Source organism: Setaria italica, chromosome II (genome assembly GCF_000263155.2).
Source record: "Setaria italica strain Yugu1 chromosome II, Setaria_italica_v2.0, whole genome shotgun sequence".
Taxonomy (NCBI): domain Eukaryota; kingdom Viridiplantae; phylum Streptophyta; class Magnoliopsida; order Poales; family Poaceae; genus Setaria; species Setaria italica.
In genome coordinates, this window is record NC_028451.1 from 44941388 (window position 1) to 44960583 (window position 19196).

The 19196-nt window shown below is 40.7% G+C and overlaps 2 protein-coding genes across 6 annotated transcripts; one reads left to right on the top strand and one right to left on the bottom strand.

Moving 5' to 3' along the window:
• Nucleotides 1-198: 198 nt before the first annotated feature.
• Nucleotides 199-12633, top strand: LOC101760767 (DNA annealing helicase and endonuclease ZRANB3). Of its 2 annotated transcripts, XM_004958153.3 has the most exons (25): nt 199-763; nt 1226-1567; nt 1881-2013; nt 2856-3031; nt 3379-3452; nt 4072-4107; nt 4210-4300; nt 4645-4719; nt 6046-6247; nt 6405-6601; nt 6951-7052; nt 7167-7277; nt 7486-7551; nt 7632-7730; nt 8220-8307; nt 8462-8556; nt 8662-8793; nt 8871-8963; nt 9572-9877; nt 10823-11007; nt 11105-11207; nt 11343-11488; nt 11648-11727; nt 11800-11942; nt 12310-12633. In XM_004958153.3, exons 1-25 carry the CDS (start codon nt 326-328, stop codon nt 12424-12426), a joined length of 3630 nt encoding a protein of 1209 aa, XP_004958210.1. In that variant the 5' UTR covers nt 199-325; the 3' UTR covers nt 12427-12633. The 2 variants fall into 2 exon arrangements, with proteins under 2 accessions (XP_004958210.1, XP_022679611.1); XM_022823876.1 differs by lacking the exons at nt 11648-11727; nt 11800-11942; nt 12310-12633 and having other exon boundaries at nt 10890-11007; nt 11343-11482.
• A 2590-nt stretch (nt 12634-15223) lies between these two features.
• LOC101761170 (golgin subfamily A member 4) lies at nt 15224-19161 on the bottom strand. Of its 4 annotated transcripts, none has more exons than XM_004958154.4 (7): nt 18756-19158; nt 17934-17999; nt 17703-17805; nt 17008-17615; nt 16596-16763; nt 16303-16413; nt 15224-16178 (listed from the first exon to the last, which is right to left on the bottom strand). In XM_004958154.4, the coding sequence occupies exons 2-7, from the start codon at nt 17997-17999 to the stop codon at nt 15972-15974; spliced, it is 1263 nt and encodes a 420-aa protein (XP_004958211.1). In that variant the 5' UTR covers nt 18756-19158; the 3' UTR covers nt 15224-15971. The 4 variants fall into 4 exon arrangements, with proteins under 4 accessions (XP_004958211.1, XP_012698849.1, XP_022679542.1 ...); XM_012843395.2 differs by lacking the exon at nt 18756-19158 and adding an exon at nt 18419-18544; XM_022823807.1 differs by lacking the exon at nt 18756-19158 and adding an exon at nt 18180-18393.
• Nucleotides 19162-19196: the final 35 nt, after the last annotated feature.

A 19196-nucleotide genomic window follows, 5' to 3' on the forward strand; every position in this document is an offset into this window, starting at 1 on the left:
GTGATTTTTTTGGGAGCCTTCACTGATTTTGGTGGGCGTGGTCAGATTCCTTCTGTGATGTCGTCAGATTAATGTCACGGTGACCTCTTTCCACCCGCTTCAGAAATGCATGAGAATGAACAAGGGAGATTTGCTCTGTATCTGCTGCTAAATGGGCTGAGCCCAACATATGATGACCTCCTCTCTCCCCTCTTTCCCTCCCGCCCTCTTCCAGTCTTCCTCCCCCAACCGCCCTTCCTCCCGCTCCTCATTCCCCGAAATTGCCGAACCCCAACGCCGTTCGAATCGCAAAGCCACGACCCTAGTGTAGCCGTGGGCGTTGCCCATGCAGATCACGGAGGAGCAGCGGCGCCGCGCAGAGGCCAACCGCCTCGCGGCCCTCGAGAAGCGAAAGCGCATCGCGGAAGCCGCGGCCGCGGCCGCCACCGCCTCCACCTCCTACGCCACCACCGCCTTCCCCGCCGCCGGCACGCCCACATTCCCCGCCTACGACACTGCCGCCTCCTCCGCCGAGTGGAGGCTCGCCAAGTGCCCAAGAATCGCCCCGCCCGCGCCCCAGCATCGGTCTGCGCCGCTGCCCCCGCGCCCTTCTCCACCGCAGCCGCCGCCGACTCCGCCTCAGCCGCCGGTGGGGTTCAAGGTGGTTCTTGAGGTGTGCAGTCCCGACGAGTTCTTGGTGGCCGTGGAGCCGGCGGAAGGCAAGGCCTACCCTGGGGAGGCCGACTGCCTCGGCGCCGTCCAGGACAGCCTCGCTGCGGCTTCGGTATGGTTCGCATTGGTTCTTGCCTGACATAGGCATTAGACGTCTTATTCTGGTTTCTGCTTTGATCAGGATGTACAACTGATGAGCTACTTCTGAAATTCTGTTTCCGTGGGTACCACTATGCACTTGTTTGCGAGATTCTGGTGATTTTCGTGTTTCTTGGCACCAGTTTGGCAAATTCGTGGACATCTACGAGAGTTGATTGATAACTGGTTGTTCTTTGATTCCATTTGTCTGGATCGTTCTAGGAATGTTTAAGGAACGATGGATGGACCATTTAGCCTATTCTTTTCCCCTGCAGTTCAATAACAACTGAAAATCAAGCAAAATAAAATTGGAGGGGGATGGTGGGCATGTTCAGATGATATAACGTTAATATTTCTGTCTGTCTTTTCGTGAATGATAAGGATTTTGGTAGAGAATTGGAACTGATTTTTTCCCCTTTAATGTTGGCACTGTTAGGTTGTACAATACTCTGAAACACAGTCACTAAGTCAAAGTGGCCATCTTCATCCTGTATTTAAGCTCGTGGACTATGATGTGGTGTTGAAATGCCTGAAGAAATTGCCAGGGGCTGTTGTGGAAGATATACCTTATAACACAAAGAGAGTTATTCAGAATATCCCTATGTTGCCTGGCCAGAAATGGGCTTATGATAAAGAAGTGGACGAGCTTCTCAAGAAGCTGCCACAGCAAGTAAAAGATGCTCTTTTACCCTTCCAACTTGAAGGTGTGAGATTTGGGCTTCAAAGGCGTGGACGCTGCCTGATCGCAGATGAGATGGGTCTTGGCAAGACTCTCCAGGTGAGCATATGACATGCGTGCTTGCATATTGCAACTCCTGCTGTTTTGTGCATGAGTACTTGGGGATATACTTGTGTGGATGCATAGAGTATTATTGTTTTCACAGGCAACAAAATGCTACTGTCTGGCAAGGTTAGTGGCACACTGATATGAAAAGTTTGCAGCACTAATTGAACAACAGTAATAATTTTATCTCGAATATTAAGACTTTCTTTTAGAAATATGAATAAACCTGCCAATATAAATAAGCTTGCCAATTTGCTTATAGTGAGCGAGGGAGGGAGGGTGTACATTCTCATGCATTTTAATGCAGGCAATTGCAATAGCATGCTGCTTCAAGGACGAGGGTTCTATATTAATAGTGTGTCCAGCTGTATTGCGTTATACTTGGGCGGAGGAATTGGAGCGTTGGGATCCTTCATTTATGCCAAAAGATATTCACCTTGGTATGGAGCATCTTTGCTTTTCTTGATATGAAAACTGGTATTTATCGCACCTGTTAGTAAATTGTACAAATCCATTTAGTCATAATTTTGAACTACCAATCTTGTCTGATCACACGTTCTGTATTGTAACCCTCCAGCTCTAGGTTCTTCACTTGCTTGTGATTCAAGCTGAACTAAGGAGTATATGATTTTTGTTGCATTTTTTTGTCATAAAATTCATTAGCACGTACCCTGTCATCTAGTAAAGCCTGGAATCCTGCACTATATTATATCAATCTCACCTTTTATGTTCATCATGTAAAAAAAACTGAAATTTTGATATCAGCAGATGGTTGAAATGTTATATCCCTGTGAAGCAACACTATGATAGATTAGCTGATATGTATATAATTTTTTGATCAAAAGATGTGATATTGAGTCGCAAGCTAAGCTAATTGCTTGCATAGCTCATCTGTTCAAGTCTAGGATGTTTTGATTCTTTAAGTGTAAATTACATATGTTTGTACACAGAGAATAAAAATATGTGATCAGCGAAGGCCACTGTTTTATCTTATCACTTCTCCCTCGTGTGATTGGCCCACCCGTTCTGAATATATTCTTTTGATCTTTGTTTCCAGTTAAGATATACCTATTTTCGGATAGAGGAAGCACAAACTCAATCTCATCCCTTTTAATTAGACTATATCCACACCTCTGACTTAAACCATTCAGATTGGATCCAAAGGATGGGCTGTGCATATGTTCACCAATATACTCTTGTGCACCTACTATTTCCTCTTTTGTATAAGGACTGCATTATTTGGATGCTTAAATTATATCTATTGCTATTTTTTTATTTTCAGTATTTGGTCGTCAAGACAGTCTTGAACATTTAAGTGCTACCCCAAGGGCAGTGATTATTTCATACCAGATGCTAAGTCGCCTTAGGGAGAGCATGGCGAATAAAACATGGGCACTGATGATAGTTGATGAATCACACAATATACGCTGCACGAAGAAGAAAGTAGAAAAAAACGAGGTATTGATATAATCAGGAAACAATCTGATGTTTCAGTACAAGCATACAACTCTTGGATGCCTCAGTCTATGCACGAGATTTAGTTCTTTGTTATTTGACACTTCCTATTATTATTTCTATCTGAGATCATAACTTTTAGTTTTACTTTCCTTTTAGATAAATGGGCTTTGAGCTGATTTAGTGAATTTCCACTTTTCTTCATCATTCAACTTGATTCTCCACATGACTATATGCATTATCGAAAAGGAACTAGTTACTACATCTGATGAATTTAGATTTTCATATTACTAGTCTGATGTATGACCATTCCACTCCCTTCTTGTACTGACTCGCTTGTCTTGTGATAGACAGAAGCTGTGCTGCATCTAGCTTCAAAAATTGAGCGCATTGTATTGCTCTCGGGGACACCCTCTCTGTCAAGGTTGTAAAGATATCCACCAAACTCCTCTTAAAGTTCCTTGTGCTATTGAAATTGTACTTTTTATATTTCAACCAGGATACATGAAAATAATTGTGATATGAGATACGTTTTGTTTAGATCATTTGATGATTTCAGCATTTCAGCAACAACAAATAGATCTTGGTGCCTTTTATGGTCACATCCTTTGTGAGTAATATCAATGGCAATGATTACTGTGAGCAGTTACCCTGTGGACATAAATGTGGATATGACATAATTTTACATTGATCTTGTATAATCAGTACATGTGCTCAACACGTAACACATTAGACTGTCTAATGTGTTACATGCTGAGCGCGTGCACTGATTATGTTATGGAATGAGATGCGATATTTTCACTTGTCTGTCAAAGCTTATTGCCTGTGTTTCTCATGCTGAGGATGTTGTGAAAACTTCAAGTGCAGTTTTCTGCTCTGTAGCATGTTTTATCTCAATGATTTCTTAATTGAAGGATTCAATTATTATAGACTGAGATCCAGAAAATCTGTTAAACCATTTCACTATATGTTGCTGTACTTGAGTATATTTTTTAAAATTGTCAGTTGTGACTTACTAATTATTTTCTCCTAGGTGTTAATAGACCTTTTGATATCTACCACCAGATAAATATGTTATGGTAAGTAAAAGAAAATGGCACCGTACTGTACTGGTCATATGAAGCTCTTTTCATTTTTCTGTCACAATATTGTTGTTGATCACCCTACCCCACTGCTTTCAGGCCCCGTATGCTTGGCAATAATAAATTTGACTATGCAAAGAAATATTGCTCACTGCATGTTGCTCGAAGTTATCAGGGAAAATCATTTAAGGTATTACTGTTACTAGTTCTATTCATTAGTCTATGTCTCCTCTGGAATGCGGAGTTGCTGTTTGCGATGTGGGGTAAAATCTGTGCTCTGCATGTAGAAATTAAACATACAAAATGATGAAATAATTCATGAAAAAAGCTTTTTTACAGCTATTTTTCCCTCCTGTAAAGAAACAGCTGGAGCTCTGCTAATGTATTAAGAATTGTAGGGGTTTACAACATAAAAGCCCAATAGAGCAGGTGTTATAAATTATATGCTATGAAATAGAACGCCAACCTTGCTACTAGTATCTTTATGGAAATATTTTTCATGTCATTTAAGTTGGTAATTTATTATATATGCAGGACTACTCTAAGGGTGACTACTCTAAGGGTGCACGGTTGACAGAGTTAAATGTTTTGCTCAGTCAAACAGTCATGGTTTCTTCTTGCTCTTTCTGCTACTTCAGCTTGAATGCATAGCTTTCTGTGATCAGTGAATTCATTACCTATGCTCCATCATGGCAGTTTTATCCATACTGTTTGTTGCTATATATTATGTTAACTCGTAGATTTACACAAATAACTGTTTGATGATACTAGCCCATGGATTTCTTTTAGGAGCAAATTACTTCTATGCCATCAAAACATATACCCCTGTATGCCATCTGAAAATATAGGTTCACTTGTATGCCATCAGTTTTAATTTTAGGTCCTGTACATGCTACTACCACTACCGTTATTTTCATGTTAGATTTCTGCTTATGTGGCTTTACCCCTGTAAATGTGACGGGGCAATTTCTGGACACTTTCCTTCTCCGCCATTGCATTCAAGGATGCTTTATTATCTCTCTGCCACTGCACTCAAGGAGTATTAGCCTGCTAGGTCTCCTCAGGTCATCAGCAGCCTTGATACGGCCTGCCCGTTCATCTCCCTTTGCCCCTGCCTGTCCTGCCCCCCTGAAAATTGGAGGCGCGACTTGCAGCTGGCAGGCAAATGGAGGCAGCAGACAGAGGGGTGGGCACGACTTGGAGACAGACAGATGATGGAGGGGTGGGTGTGGCCCTTGGGGAGTCTGGCGGAGTGAGGGGGTGCAACCTGGGAACGCTGAATTGAGCGAGTGGGTGTGGCCCCTGATGAGTTCACTTGGAAGGATGGGCGCGGCCGCAGCAACAGGCGACGGGGCAGGCACAGCATGTAGGCTAGTGGAGGATCCATTGGGAAGGAAAGGTTCCACAGATAGCGCCTGGGGTAAAATGGGCAATATATAAAAACCTGACAGCGTCCAGAGGTGCAATGAGCAAGTTTTAAGACACATATAACAGTAGTGGCATGTAAAATTAATGGCAGCAAAGGGGGCATATATTTTTCAATGGCATGGAAGGGATAAGTACAAGTTTGGGTGGCAAAGAGGGAATTTGCTCTCTTCTTTGAGCTGCCAATTGCACAGTACTTTTTTTAATGCAATTCTTTAGTTGATTATTTATGAGTGTACCCTCTACATTGAGATTTTTATTGGTTCAAAGGCAATTGCAGAGAAGTATGTACTGTTCGTAAATATTCTGAGAAAAAGGTTCTACTACTATTCCATAGTCTGATATGTAAAGAGATGAAGCAATCGTTTCCTAATAATGTGCTTGCTGTACTAAAGACTCTTGGATTGTTTGTCACAAGCCATGTAACCCCATGATGTTCTGTGTTGAGATTTGATGGTTTATTGACATCAGCTCCCCTAACAGCTAAACTAAACTGCTTCAATGTTGTAGATTAGGCGACTGAAAGAGCACTTGTTGAATGAACTACCCCCCAAGCGGCGACAGATTATTAGGTTGAAGCTAAAGGCACCAGATATTAGGACAGCCATGTCGTCATCCATCAAAGAGATGGACTCTATCAGTTGTAATGAAACTCTTGCAGTTGACTTGCCCTGCAAAAGCAATGATGATGAAAATACAAAAGATGAAGAAGGTAACTTCATGGTGCTAATTCTAACAGGAGTTTTCAGTTACATATGTCAATGATGATAATATGATTGCCTTGTAATTTTCTCTCTTCAGCATTCATGACTAGTGTGATTATTCTGGTAGCTCTGCATAAACTGGATTATCTTTATTTTTGTGGTCAGATGATGGTTGCAAGAAATCACCAAGGCATCTCACCCCACAAGAGATTGGCATTGCAAAATTATCTGGGTTTAGCGAATGGTTCTCAAATCATTTCATCGTGAATGGACTGGGTGCTAACCACAACCTGGATCCCCAGTCTAGTTGCCAGAAAACAATAATATTTGCGCATCATTTAAAGGTTCTAGATGGAATACAGGTAAATTGTTTAATGTATCTCACATATGCTTTATCTGTCATCATGCTATTAGGAGATTGTCCTCAAACAAAGGATAGATTTTGATTCTCAATATATGTATACTACTCAATCCCATTCATATAATAGATGATAGCTTCGTGAGTGTGAGCAAAGGTTTCGATCAAAATTGTTGATTTTTACTTTTCATAGTTTGTCAGCTTCAGTACTTCTCAACAATAATTGAGAATCATTGCACTCATGCTTACATACTATTCAGATAAAAGAAATCATATTGAACAGTATTATCAAGTTTCATGACTACCAGAAATCCAGGATAAGGCAATTTCACAGTTTAGACTGTTTTACATAGGTGTTTGTCTCTGAGAATGGGATCAAGTTTGTTCGCATTGATGGAAGCACACTTCAAAGGGAAAGGAAAGAAGCTGTTGATTCTTTCCGTTTGGATCCAGAGGTTCCCCCCTTCATTTTTGTTGTATTTCCCTCACTTTTCCTAGTTCATATATCTACTAACCCCCAATTTGGTTTAATGTTTATCCATTATTGACTTGTTTTCTTCCCAAAAAAGGTGAAGGTTGCGATAATTGGAATTACTGCTGGTGGTGTTGGCTTAAACTTCTCATCTGCTCAGAATGTCGTTTTCGTGGAGCTCCCAAAATCAGCTTCGGAATTACTTCAGGTCCTGAGTCTTTTTTTCCAGTCTTTGCTGTTGCAATTTCTTTTTGACCATTACAGAATGCAGCCAAAGAGAAGTAAGAATATTTGGTTATGTTCATAGTTATCCTGGTAGGATTAGAATGGAAATGTCAACCCGGTCATGATTTTTAATGTGTGAACACATGTGGAATTAAGATTGCTGATAAAATATTTCACTCTGCTGCTATTAGGCTGAGGATAGAGCTCATAGGCGTGGCCAAACAAATGCGGTCAACATATATATATTCTGTGCAAAGGTTAGTTCTTTTGTTTTCCATTGCAATTTATCCTGTAGCCTGTCATTGTATTAGTGAAAAAAATAATGTTAGTCTTGCAGAACACATTGGATGAATCACACTGGCTCCAGTTAAATCAGAGTCTATTCCGTGTCTCATCTTTGATGAATGGGAAAAAAGATGCTATAAGAGAGATCGAGGTAGGTTAAATATGAAGCAGCTCCTTTTGACAAAGTTCTGATTTTTTATCATTTGTATATTGTCCATGCTATACTATTGTTTTGGAAGATTGGGAGGGGCTACTGTGAGCATGTAGTCCCACCAGCATTTTTAGTTAATCTGGGATATGTAACAGGCGACATTCAGTACCTTAAAAATCTGATAGAATGCACTAATTTGGCATATTGGCAACAGCAGCTTCTTTTTTTACTAGGGGTTGGGGGGACGCACATCTGGTTACCCTTGGTCAGATAACATTGCGATAATGAAATCTAGATGCCAGTGCACTTGTATGAAGTTTTTGAACTTGTTGAGGAAAGTTTGATGTCATGTTCAACATACCTTTCCCAGCTGAGGACTGGCTATCTAGATCACTGTTCATGTCCATTGTTTGAGATGGGATCTTTACCAGGACCAGAAGGTTGAAAGGATCATTCCTCTTTTATTAAGTCTTTGTTCTTTCTTGGAAGGTTGATCAAGTGTGCCATCTTGAGGAAATCAGGAATTCTGAGGAGAAAATACAATGCCAACTTCATCCTTTGGAGAATCATAATACAGGTAAATTTTTTTCGGAAAACTATTAACCAAGAAATGCATGATCTGACAAAAGAATTAACTGAGAAATAGCTGAACCTGTGTCAATAATTATCTTGTTTCCTGAAATAAATGGTGAGTTGTGTTAACCTGACCCATGGACCAAAATACCTTTCAGAAATTGATGATATATCGATTGAATGTTTTCCTGGCATCGATGATTTGGAACTTGACTCAGATTTCACTATTAGGACAATTCCTCTTGAATTTGAGGTAAAAGGAGACTCTCCGTTCAACATTTGAGAAGTGCTTACTACTCGCCACTTATTATTTCTGATTGATTGACAAATGATTCTGCCTGTGCTGTTTCCCTATTAGGATGAAAGCTATGGCACATCCTTGAAAAATAATTCAACACCAACAGTACCTGAAGATAGATCTTGCATTGATGTTTCTCTTTCGCCAGCTGCAGCCTTTTGCACTGCAATATCAAGTTGTAAATCAATGAAGGTAATGAACTTGCTTTGCCTTTTTTATTTAATGATATGGCATTTACATAGTGATCTAAATCACTTCAAAAATGGTAGGCTCGTAGGAGGCTTTCTGAAAATTCTGGGAGCTTCAGTCAGACTGCACCTATTTCAGATGTTCCAATTCAAGTGGAGTCTCTGCGTTTTGAGGTTAAAACACTCTATGACCTACAAATTTCTATGTTATTATTATGACTTGTGCTATGCATTATCATTAATGCCTTTTGACCACACATCTTAGAATACTCTTGTCCAACTGGCGGGGTAGTGCAGATCTGAATTGGTATTTGGGGAAAAAAACTCCTGTTGGTGGCTCATGTTGGGTTTCAGCTAGTCTACCCCAACTTTCTGGGGACTAAATGGATTTGTAGTTGTTGTATTTGAAAAAAAAACGCTTTTCGATTTGTCTTTCTCTAGGATATTGATGTGGTTTGCTTAGAAAAGAGAATGGGAATGAGGGGAGAACAAAAAAATGGAGATAGAGGCTATTTAAGGGGCCTCGGTGAGGGACCCCCTGTGTTGCTGATCTGACTATGCATGTCCACGGATGCCATGTCACTGAAAGTTGGACATCTTGGTGGCCCAGTGAGCTAAAATGGTTTAGATCAGGAAGGGTGGCTTTTGACCTTTCTTGATAGTTGATGTAAATCATGCTGATACATAGTTGGGAATGAGATCTAGATCCAGGGAAGAATTGAGGAGGTGTAAATGGATAGTTTCTTCTGTAAATTCCTCTGAAGTGTCATCATCTTTTGCAGGTTAGCCGGCACACAGGCCGAATCCACTTGTACAGTTGTGTCCCAGGACATGATTCAAGACCCAAACCACTTTTTGAAAACTTTCAACCAGAAGAATTGAATTCACCATGTTCTTCCAGTGATGTTAAAGCAAGGACTCTGCTCTTGAAAAAGATTCCCGCTTTTTGCAATGTGTTTAGAGCATTCATCAAAGAGTGGTTGGCACTAAGACCAATTGATCAGAGTAGACTGCTTGGAAAGCCTTTACAACTTCCCTTGAGCCTTGAGTTGTGTTTTCTGAAAGATAGTATCAACCATAGCACAGAGGTATGCACCTTTTTCTTCATTTGATTCTTCTCTTTACATTCCAGCTTTGCTTATGAACACAATATATTCAAAAGCAGTTCTGTTTCTTTTTTCTAAAGAAATTCAACATATATATATATATATATATATATATATATATATATATATATTTGTGCAATGATACAAAGTCTATGGGGATGTACTCAAGGATATTACAATGTTCTGAAAAAAACGTCTCCATGTGATTACCATCACCAAAAACTGCTTTCTTCTGGCAATTAAAACTAGTTCTATCTTTCGTATACACCAACCATTGATCATCATATATTTTAGGGAGGAATGCTATAACTGGTAAATGCTATTTTGACTATCTTTATTCTGCAGCATGGCATATTTGAATATGGATCGTAATTGTTTATACCCTCCTATGTCAGTTGGTCTTATTATAGATCAAGCTATTTAATTAATTTTTTCTCGAATACACTATTTAATTAAATTGAAGGTTCAAACAGCATTTAGTGTAAAACAAGTTCATATGGGAAAAATTTTGATAGCATGTTACAGCAACTCATGCCTTAATTAGCATTTAGTGCTGCTGAAGTATAGCTAGATTTTTCACATTCCAATAGAGTTTACCTTTCTACTTCCTCTTGAAATGTTAGCAGTTTTGGTGTACACACTCAAACCTCATTATGTCCAGAGCAAGAACGCACAAAGTCATTGTACTAAAAACAGATTTACTTGTACCTCAGTAGTCAGTACCTATACGAGGAGCAGCAGCCCATGCATGCCACTTTAGAATTGCCTGTTAGGCTAATCAGAACAATTGATTAGGCAACTGTGAACTAATACAGTAACACCATATACCTATTTTTAGAGCCTTGCATGAAATGCACAAGTACTTATTTTGGTGTTCCTCAGCTTGAAAAATCTCTCTCTTTCTCCTGTTCTGGTCCGCTTTCTTAGGGATTACTTAAAGGGGGAAGTAAGAGGCGTGCCGCACCATTGAATGATGTCAGTAATCCTTTGCCAGAAAATGCTGAGTGGAGACAGGTGGTGTTGCGTAATGGCACCACTAAAGAGAGACAGTACACTCAAGGCTGGACTATTGATGATGAACCTCTCTGCAAACTTTGTCAAGGACTCTGCAAGTAAAGACTCCTTAAACTGTCTTCATATGTAAATCATGTTTTTTTTATTATAAACAAATCATATTTCTCATGAAAAAATTGTTTTACTTGGGTTCAGTGGGAAGCTTTCGAAGTCACCAGAATATTTTGAAGATCTATTTTGTGGTCTGGCCTGTTTCCAGGAATACAGGTTAAGAACCAGTGGCAGGGCCCTGCGGCAGGTGAGTCTTCTTGATTATCCGTGTATGTGAACAAAACCTGAAGGTGTCATTGAATAGTCAGTGCTAATGTTCAGTTATATAAAAAATACAAGGGAAGTTGCAAGTTATATCATATACTTGTTAAATAATCTGTAGGCACTGTTTCAAATCGAGCGTGGTAAGTGCTCCCAGTGCAAGCTTGATTGTTGCAAGCTTGTCAAACACATTAAGCCCTTGCCCATGGAAAAACGAGAAGAATATATCCGAAAGGCCGCTCCAAACATTGCAAGTAGAAAGAAACTGTAAGTGCTGCACAGTGACATCATGTTTCGTTAACCCATTTGCGTGTATCCATGGGGTTAGCAGTGTACTATGGTTTGAACACACCAAGATTATCAGATATGGATAATTGTCACTGTTAATATGTTGGTTTGATGCTGATGCCCTGCTTCAATACACAGGCTAGATAAGCTTGTCCGTGAGCCAACTGATGGAAATGCTTGGCATGCAGATCACATAATACCTGTTTATAAAGGAGGAGGTTCAGTATATCCGCACAAGTTTTGGTGTAGTTGACTCTTGAACGGCATAATGATTTTTCTGATTTTTTCAGGGGAATGTAAAGTTGAGAACATGAGAACACTATGTGTGGCTTGTCATTATGAGGTCACCAGAGCTCAGCACAAGGAACTAAAGGAAATAAGAAAGAAGGCTAAAGAGCACCTGAAAAATGCCTTGAATCAACAAAAGGATAAAGTTAGTAGTCTATCTGGATTTCAATCATCTTTAAACCTTTTTTTACCAAATAGAAAGGAGCACACATCCTATGAGCAACTTCTTCACTTAAAAGTGAAACAGCTATGTTCAAATTTTGCTTACCATCTTTTGATGCTCCCCATGTGTTTGTATTTCTCCTACATTAGCTTCTGCATGTACATTGATATCATTCCATTTCCTATAGCATGACGGAGAAGTATTTTTTGTAGATAAAACACTCTTAATGCCCAGAGTAGCATGATTGGGAAAATTGTATACTAGTTCAAAAATGAACATAGCAGTTTCACTGATATTCTAAAGTGCTGACAGGATTGCTTGTCTTTGTTTATTTTCCTTTTCACTGTAGGCAAGTGAGGCAACAGAAGAAATAGATGACAGCTCTTTGCTGGTTACCGTCCCTGGCAGTGCCTACTCCATAGAAGATGAGGTCCCTGGCAATGCTGATGAAATAGTTGCAGAATAGGGGTTTGATCTTTTTCATGTTCTGAGGTCATTCTTCAAAAAGGGTGCAGGCCTCTTTCACTTACGGCGCCCCTTTTTCTAAAAAGTCCAATTTACTACCCTCATTACTACCCTCACATATCGCTGAAGTCCAAATAACCTCTAAGAAACAAAAGGTTTACTTAACCCCTGTGTTTCCTAAACCGGTTCAAACTTCACCTTTGATGCATATGTAAAGTCAGGTTTGCTGATATGGCGGATTTACAAACCGGTTTTGCTGATTAAGATTGACACCTCAGCATCCAACGTGGCAAATATGTTTAGGTGTAGGAAACCCCTCGTACGTCTCGCTCGCAGACTCGCGGTCGGTCGTTAGGTTTTGCCGTCGCTCGCTCGCCGTCAGATTCCTTCGCCAGCCACGAGATGAACAGCCTTTTAACGTACCTAGGAATGGTTGCGCTTGAATCATAACAGACGCCTGTGTATTTTCTGCTAGTTGTTAACTAATTCAATATTAAAAGAAGGATCCAGATTGGAAAAGCAACTAAGACTTAGAGCAACTCCAAGAGGCTGCTAATCTTACCCCCAATACTTTTTTTAGGAAAAAAAGAGAGAAAAAATGAACTCCAACAATCCACCTAAACCTTCCCCAATTTTTTAGCGACGCTAAAAAACAGCCTACCACCATGTATATTTTAGCGTTGGCGTTCCTCCCCCAATCCTGATCCCCGCACGCTCGCGTGTCCCTTCCGATGGGCCCAATACGATGACGTGGCCTGTGTTTGAAATATTGGGGGCTATTTATTAGCGATCTGCTGTGGACTGATATGTTTTTGGGGGAAATTTTTTTTAGGAGAACCCCCAATACATAATTTTGGGGAAGAATTTTTTAGGATACTCTTGGAGTTGCTGCTGCAGTAGCGCCACCCCTACCAAATCAGCCTCCGTCCAACAATAATGCTTTGCCGCATGGTAGTTGGTAGGGCCGTGCCGAGGCGTGGGAGCTAGCCTGTGCGGCGCGCACTAGACGGCGGCAAGCCATGGCCAAGTGCTGCGCTGGGGGCACGGGTTGCGCAACAGGCGGCGGTAGGGCAAGGTCAGTCGCCGCGGGGAGCCGGGGACTAGCTTCCGTGGCTCGGGCTGCACGACAGGCAAACGCAGGTAAGGCACGGACGCCTCGCCGCAAGCGGCGGCGGAGCTAAGCGCAGGTGAAATAGAGAGATGGGGAGGGAACACGGTGGAAAGTAAGGCTGCTAATGGTCCGAGAACTGCCTAAAAACAAACCAAACTAATTTTAAACCACACCAACCAGCCCATTACTCTTATATATCTAAACCAAACCAACTAAGTGGTAAAAAGCCCACAAACCAAACTAAACTCATATCTCAAATGGCGAACAGTAAGCCACTTAGAACCTATTTTCTATATGAACCTATTTTCCATATATATCATATGGTTAGCTTTTAACATCTAGCAATACCAATTTGCATAAAGTAGAATTTCAGCTAAATTTAAAATTTTAAAGTGTGAATGCGAGCTTTTAGTTTTAAGGTCTAGCTTTTGACGTGGGACGCACGTGTAGATCTAGCCATACTAATCTACACGAAGTAGTTGATGGTCATTCTAAGACATTTCCAACAAATTTAGTCAAATTCGCTAAAATTTTAGGGTATGGACGCGAGGTTTTAGTTTTAGGGTCCGGCTTTCGATGTGGGCCCACATGTAGATCTAAGCATGCTAATATGCACGAAGTAGCTGACTATCATTCTAAGACGTTTCCAACAAATTTCAATCAAATTTGCTAAAATTCTAAGGTGTGAACGCGAGATTTTAGTTTTAGAGTCCAGCTTTCGAGGTGGGGGGCCACATGTAGATCTAGCCACAACAATCTGCATAAAGTAGATGATTGTGATTCTGAGACATCTCGAACAAATTTTAGTTAATTTTGCTAAAATTTTTAGGTGTGAACGCGAGATTTAAATTTTAGGGTCCGACTTTTGACTAGATCACACATATAGCCATACTAATTTTACTATTACTGAATATTTTAAATTAGTCAAACTAATTCCAACCGGTCACCCTATTGTCCACCAAATCAACCAACACCAATTAAGAAAACCAAACCACTGAAACCGGTTTGAGACCAAACCATTCCCAGGCTTAGTGGAAAGGGAAACAAACCTGCCACGTAGACGTAGGGTTGCTAATGTGTCCATCATAATCAATAAAACCATCTAGTAAACCTACCACATCAGCAAATCTAGTTTTGCATATGCGTCCAAGGTGTGTTTTGTTCCGGTTTGGTTAAGTAAACCTTTTATTTCTTTAGGGGGTTATTTGGACAGTAAATTGGACTTTTCCTTTTCTACGAATGTATGTTGAATGTAACAGGGCATGTGTTGCACTTTTGTATGTATTTCAGTGGACTTACAATCTGTTACCATCCAGGCTTTGTTGCAAGTAAAGAATATATTGCTCCAATTATGGATCAGTTTTAACGGGGGAATGGTTTCAGCATATACTTTTCTTGTTTTAATTTGCCCGTACGCGATCCGACTTCAGATGCTGGTACAAGTAAAATTGGAACCAGTTAAGTTGTTAAATCAGTTTCTTGAAGGCAAAAAAAAAAGGGTATTTAACATTGTTAAATTTGTTGTGCATGTAGCTGAAAACAAGGGTGTTTGCTAAAGCTGCATGATTTAGTCACCATGAAAATTTGCAAAATTATTTCAAGAGTCATTAGTCTGTTGTGAAATCAACAACCCATCTCCATAGTTCCAACGTTTTATTGACGACCTCCAAATTGCAGTCAGTCGACAGAAGTAAATTATGCACAGTTTTCTCCCATATGAAGTCATTTCTGATCACAGAATATTTTTTCCCTGTACATGACAATGCGTCTCCCTACGTAGCTATTTTATCTTGACTGCATGATTTAATCACAATATCAGATCACGAAACCTTTTCAAAACTATACACTCAGATTCCAGCTGAACGTCAATTTGCCTACTGTTTTGAGGTAATTAGTCTGAAGCACCATCCTCACAAAATTGTAAATTCTAGCTTGTGTCAGGTCAGCTACAGATCCGAATTCATGTCTCACTGCAGATAGCAGAAGAAGTCCCCTGCTCTGTCCAATAAAGAAGCTGGATCTTTCAATGCGACATGAAGTTAGATGAAATCAACGCCTCTTCCTCGACCATCCTTCTGAACCTTATTTCTGTTGAATCCCTGAAACACGCTTCCCAACAACCATCTACAGATGCAATTTTGCGGCTTGACCTTATTGGGAATTGGGAATTGGGATGTCACCTTGTGAGTTCCTATTGTCGAGTACACTGCGTGATGGCACATCCTTGCACCCTTGGTAAATCTCACATCTTACAGATCGAACTTTCATTGCCAGTGGAGCTTAACTCCCATTGGAAGCTTACTAGGTGAAATTGAACAGCTAAGGTAACAAAATGCAGATGCATTTACAGGCAGCAATGGAGAACACAAAGAATTATCTACAACAATTGGTCAATTGCACACTCAAATGTACATGCTGTTTCACGATCTAACTTCCTACCTGCCGTCACCATCTGAAGCTTCATCAGGATGCCACTCTATTAGCGCTTGGTCCTGTAACTTCCCATTGATGTGGTTGGATTTTGGAGATCTGGCACCCGATGGCCCTTCAATCGAGCAATTAGACAACTCTATCAACATTGCACAGAACCCGCAAGAGCAAGACTTGCAAACTGTCCCCAGGTTCACCGCGGAGTTAAACCTCTACAGTGAATATACATGCGATGCTTCTCAGTACCAGAATGAATGACCAATCTCAACTATGGATAATACTGTAAAGAGTACTCATCTCAGATGTCAAATATCACATTCACCTGCATGCACATACCTCTAAAGCATCCTTCAACTTCTTAATCTCCATAGCTTGTTTGTGAGCTAGTTCATGTGATTCCTGCAATCGCCTAAGCGCCCCACTCAATTTTGTCTTCTCTTTGGAGACCTGTTTCAAACATCATGAAAAGAACAGGAATGTAAGAGAAACCCGATAAGGAAGTCATCAATATAACAAGACCTAGTGACGTCTGTTAAATTAAAGTATGAGATAATAGGATAAGGGATTCAGTAACATCTGCAGCCATATTTTCAGGTCAATTACAGTGTGGAAATTTTCTATATCACTACCTGAGTCTCCAGCTCCTGAATATGCTGAATAGCTGCCTGCTCAATGCAAGATCGACGCTTGTATTCTTCGTCAAGCATGCCTGTTATCTGGTATCTTAGTTCAGCCATTTCTTGGGTGAGATCTTCTGCATCCTCTTTTGCCTTTAACTTTTGTTCTCGAAGTTCTTCCTAACAAACAGAAAAATACTTAATTTACACAAGAAAAGGTAAAGTTGTATTCAAGTAAGAACCAGAAAAATAGATAGCTATTTCAGTTTATCCAGGTTTGATTGTTTGAATGTAAGTCATGCATTAAAACAAAATGTGTTAAGAATAATTTATTTCTGGAACATGTTTGGGAGCAAGGATGGCACTTGCCAAAATTAAGAGCTTATACCGGATTCTTAAGTACATGCAGTAAACAATCTATTACCTTGAGCTGCTCAATTAGAAGTTCAGATTCTTCATTTTGTTTTGCCATCCTTTCAAGAATTAAATTATCACTTTCATATTCTGCATGACCACCATTCTCCAATTGTTTGTCAAGGTGATCCCCGGATGTAGAAGGGGATTGTTTATGAGCTTTTATAGGCAACAACTCCTTCAATTGCTTATTCTCTAGAACAAGTTGATCGATATTGTTTTGTGCCTCATGCAGCTGGAGCTCATGCTCTCCCAATAGTTTGTCAATTCGAGCTTTGTGCTCAGCAGCATGTTGGGCAAAGCTCTCAGCATCAAATAGTCTCTGCTCAAGATTAGTTAAATCAAGTTTCAAGCTCTCAATTTCGCATTGTGAATCTAAAACTGTACTTTCAAGCTTCTCTATCTGTGAAGATGCCTTTTGCAACTCCTCTTCTTTACATCTGACTTCTTCCATCAGGAGCCAGCACTGAGAATCAGATCGCATCAGCTCATTGTCCATAACTCTCACTCTTTCCGGGAACTTTTCAAGTTCAGTCAGCTTCAGTTCAAGGCTGTGAATATGCTCTCCCATGATGTTTGCTTCAACATTCCTTATATTTAACTGATCCTGCAAATAGTCTGCATTTGCAGTCAGCAAAGACTGCTGGAAGTAACTCCATACACAGTAGCCAGGTCAATGAGATGCGTAAGAATTACACTGCTTACCAATTTCCTGATAGCAGTTCATCAGCTCCATTTCCAATTTCTCAATATATTGCCTGTCCTTCGGACAGGCCCTAGAGGCTGCATTTCTGTCGAGCTGCAGTTTCTGCATTAACAATATTATGAACTCAACCAAACAGCTCAACAAATTGATGACACATTTTTTACCTTTTCTTGCATTATTCAAATGTGAAACATCTTAAAATATTACAAGGAAGTATAGATCATGGGTACCCTATCTCTTGTATGAAGAACTTTTGCACCATTAGCAGGATGGTGGCCGCTGGAGCTACTAGACATCTGCAGCAGCAGCAAATCGCAAGCCATTGAGAATTATACACAAAATGCCATGGCTAAGCTAAAATGGTATCTAGTATATAAGTTATAACGCATGGTTAAAAATTTTGTCACTAGAACATTACTACCATAGGAAACTAAAAGAAGATTTGTAAATTTACTAGAACATATGAAAACCCTGACCTTGAATAGATTCAGATATAATAATGGGCTCACCACACTACTCTAGAACCCTTTTGCCAGATTGGAAGATGCTGATATAATAATATGGTCACAAGAGAAAACTGGCCAGAACAGATCAGAACAAGCAAAACAAATTGCAGATTTTGGAGCACCGTACCATTAAACATTTTTGTAAGAAACAAAGAGAAAAGAGAAGTTAGAGCAGACGATAATCCTGTCACGAAATCGAGAAAATTAACCTTTCATGGTTCACTGAAATCACAGCAACAGCAATCTGTAAGCACCCAGCTGAAAATGAATGGGCCGGCTTAGGCCTCTCCAGCTTAGTAATATACTAAGCTCAGTATCTGATTCAGAAAGCAAGGAACTATGGGAACAGCAGATGCAAGAAAGACATATCCCAAACTTGAGAGCACCCAATTGTTCCAAATCTAAACTTCTACCTGACAAAGATCCTCCCTTTCAGTTGCTAACTGATTCCCTAACCAGGCGATATTATCTCAGAACATCGTGGCAATATGGAGACCGAAATCCACAAGAAATGGCGGGGTAAGTCAGCGGGTTTCGGGAACTGACCTGCTACGATGCCGGCGGCAGCCGGCGCACGAGCGCCGCCTGTGGTGGCTCCGGCCGTATCCCTCTCCGGCGATCGCCGGAGAGAGGCAGCTCCGAGGACGAGCTCTGGCGGCGGCGCGGCTCCGGGGAAAGGCACTGGCGGCGGCGCGGGACACTAGGTGGCATCCAGCAGCAGGACAACTCAGGGACGAAGCCCCGGCCGTGATTTTGCAGCGGTTAAACGCGATTTGGAGCCCTAATCGTAGTTAGCACGGCTGCACGGGGATAAGTGAAGGGCAGATAGAGAGCGACGGAGGAACATAGAGCTTGCTGATAGAAATGCAAGGAAGGAGGAGGGTGGGCATAGAAAACTGACAGTTGCGAGTGCAAAAGCGGATAGGAATCAGATTTCAAGTTCTCGTGTCTACAAACTATGCGATGTCCTACTATGATGGTTGGTCC

Coding starts and splice junctions, on each gene's coding strand:
- LOC101761170 (XM_004958154.4), bottom strand. CDS start 17,999: ATGTCTAGTAGCTCCAGCGGCCACCATCCTGCTAATGGTGCAAAAGTT. Junction 17,806..17,933: donor TTCTTCATACAAGAGATAGG/GTACCCATGATC, acceptor TTGTTAATGCAG/AAACTGCAGCTCGACAGAAA. Junction 16,764..17,007: donor TTCTAATTGAGCAGCTCAAG/GTAATAGATTGT, acceptor TCTGTTTGTTAG/GAAGAACTTCGAGAACAAAA.
- LOC101760767 (XM_004958153.3), top strand. CDS start 326: ATGCAGATCACGGAGGAGCAGCGGCGCCGCGCAGAGGCCAACCGCCTC. Junction 1,568..1,880: donor GTCTTGGCAAGACTCTCCAG/GTGAGCATATGA, acceptor ATTTTAATGCAG/GCAATTGCAATAGCATGCTG. Junction 8,964..9,571: donor TGGAGTCTCTGCGTTTTGAG/GTTAAAACACTC, acceptor CATCTTTTGCAG/GTTAGCCGGCACACAGGCCG.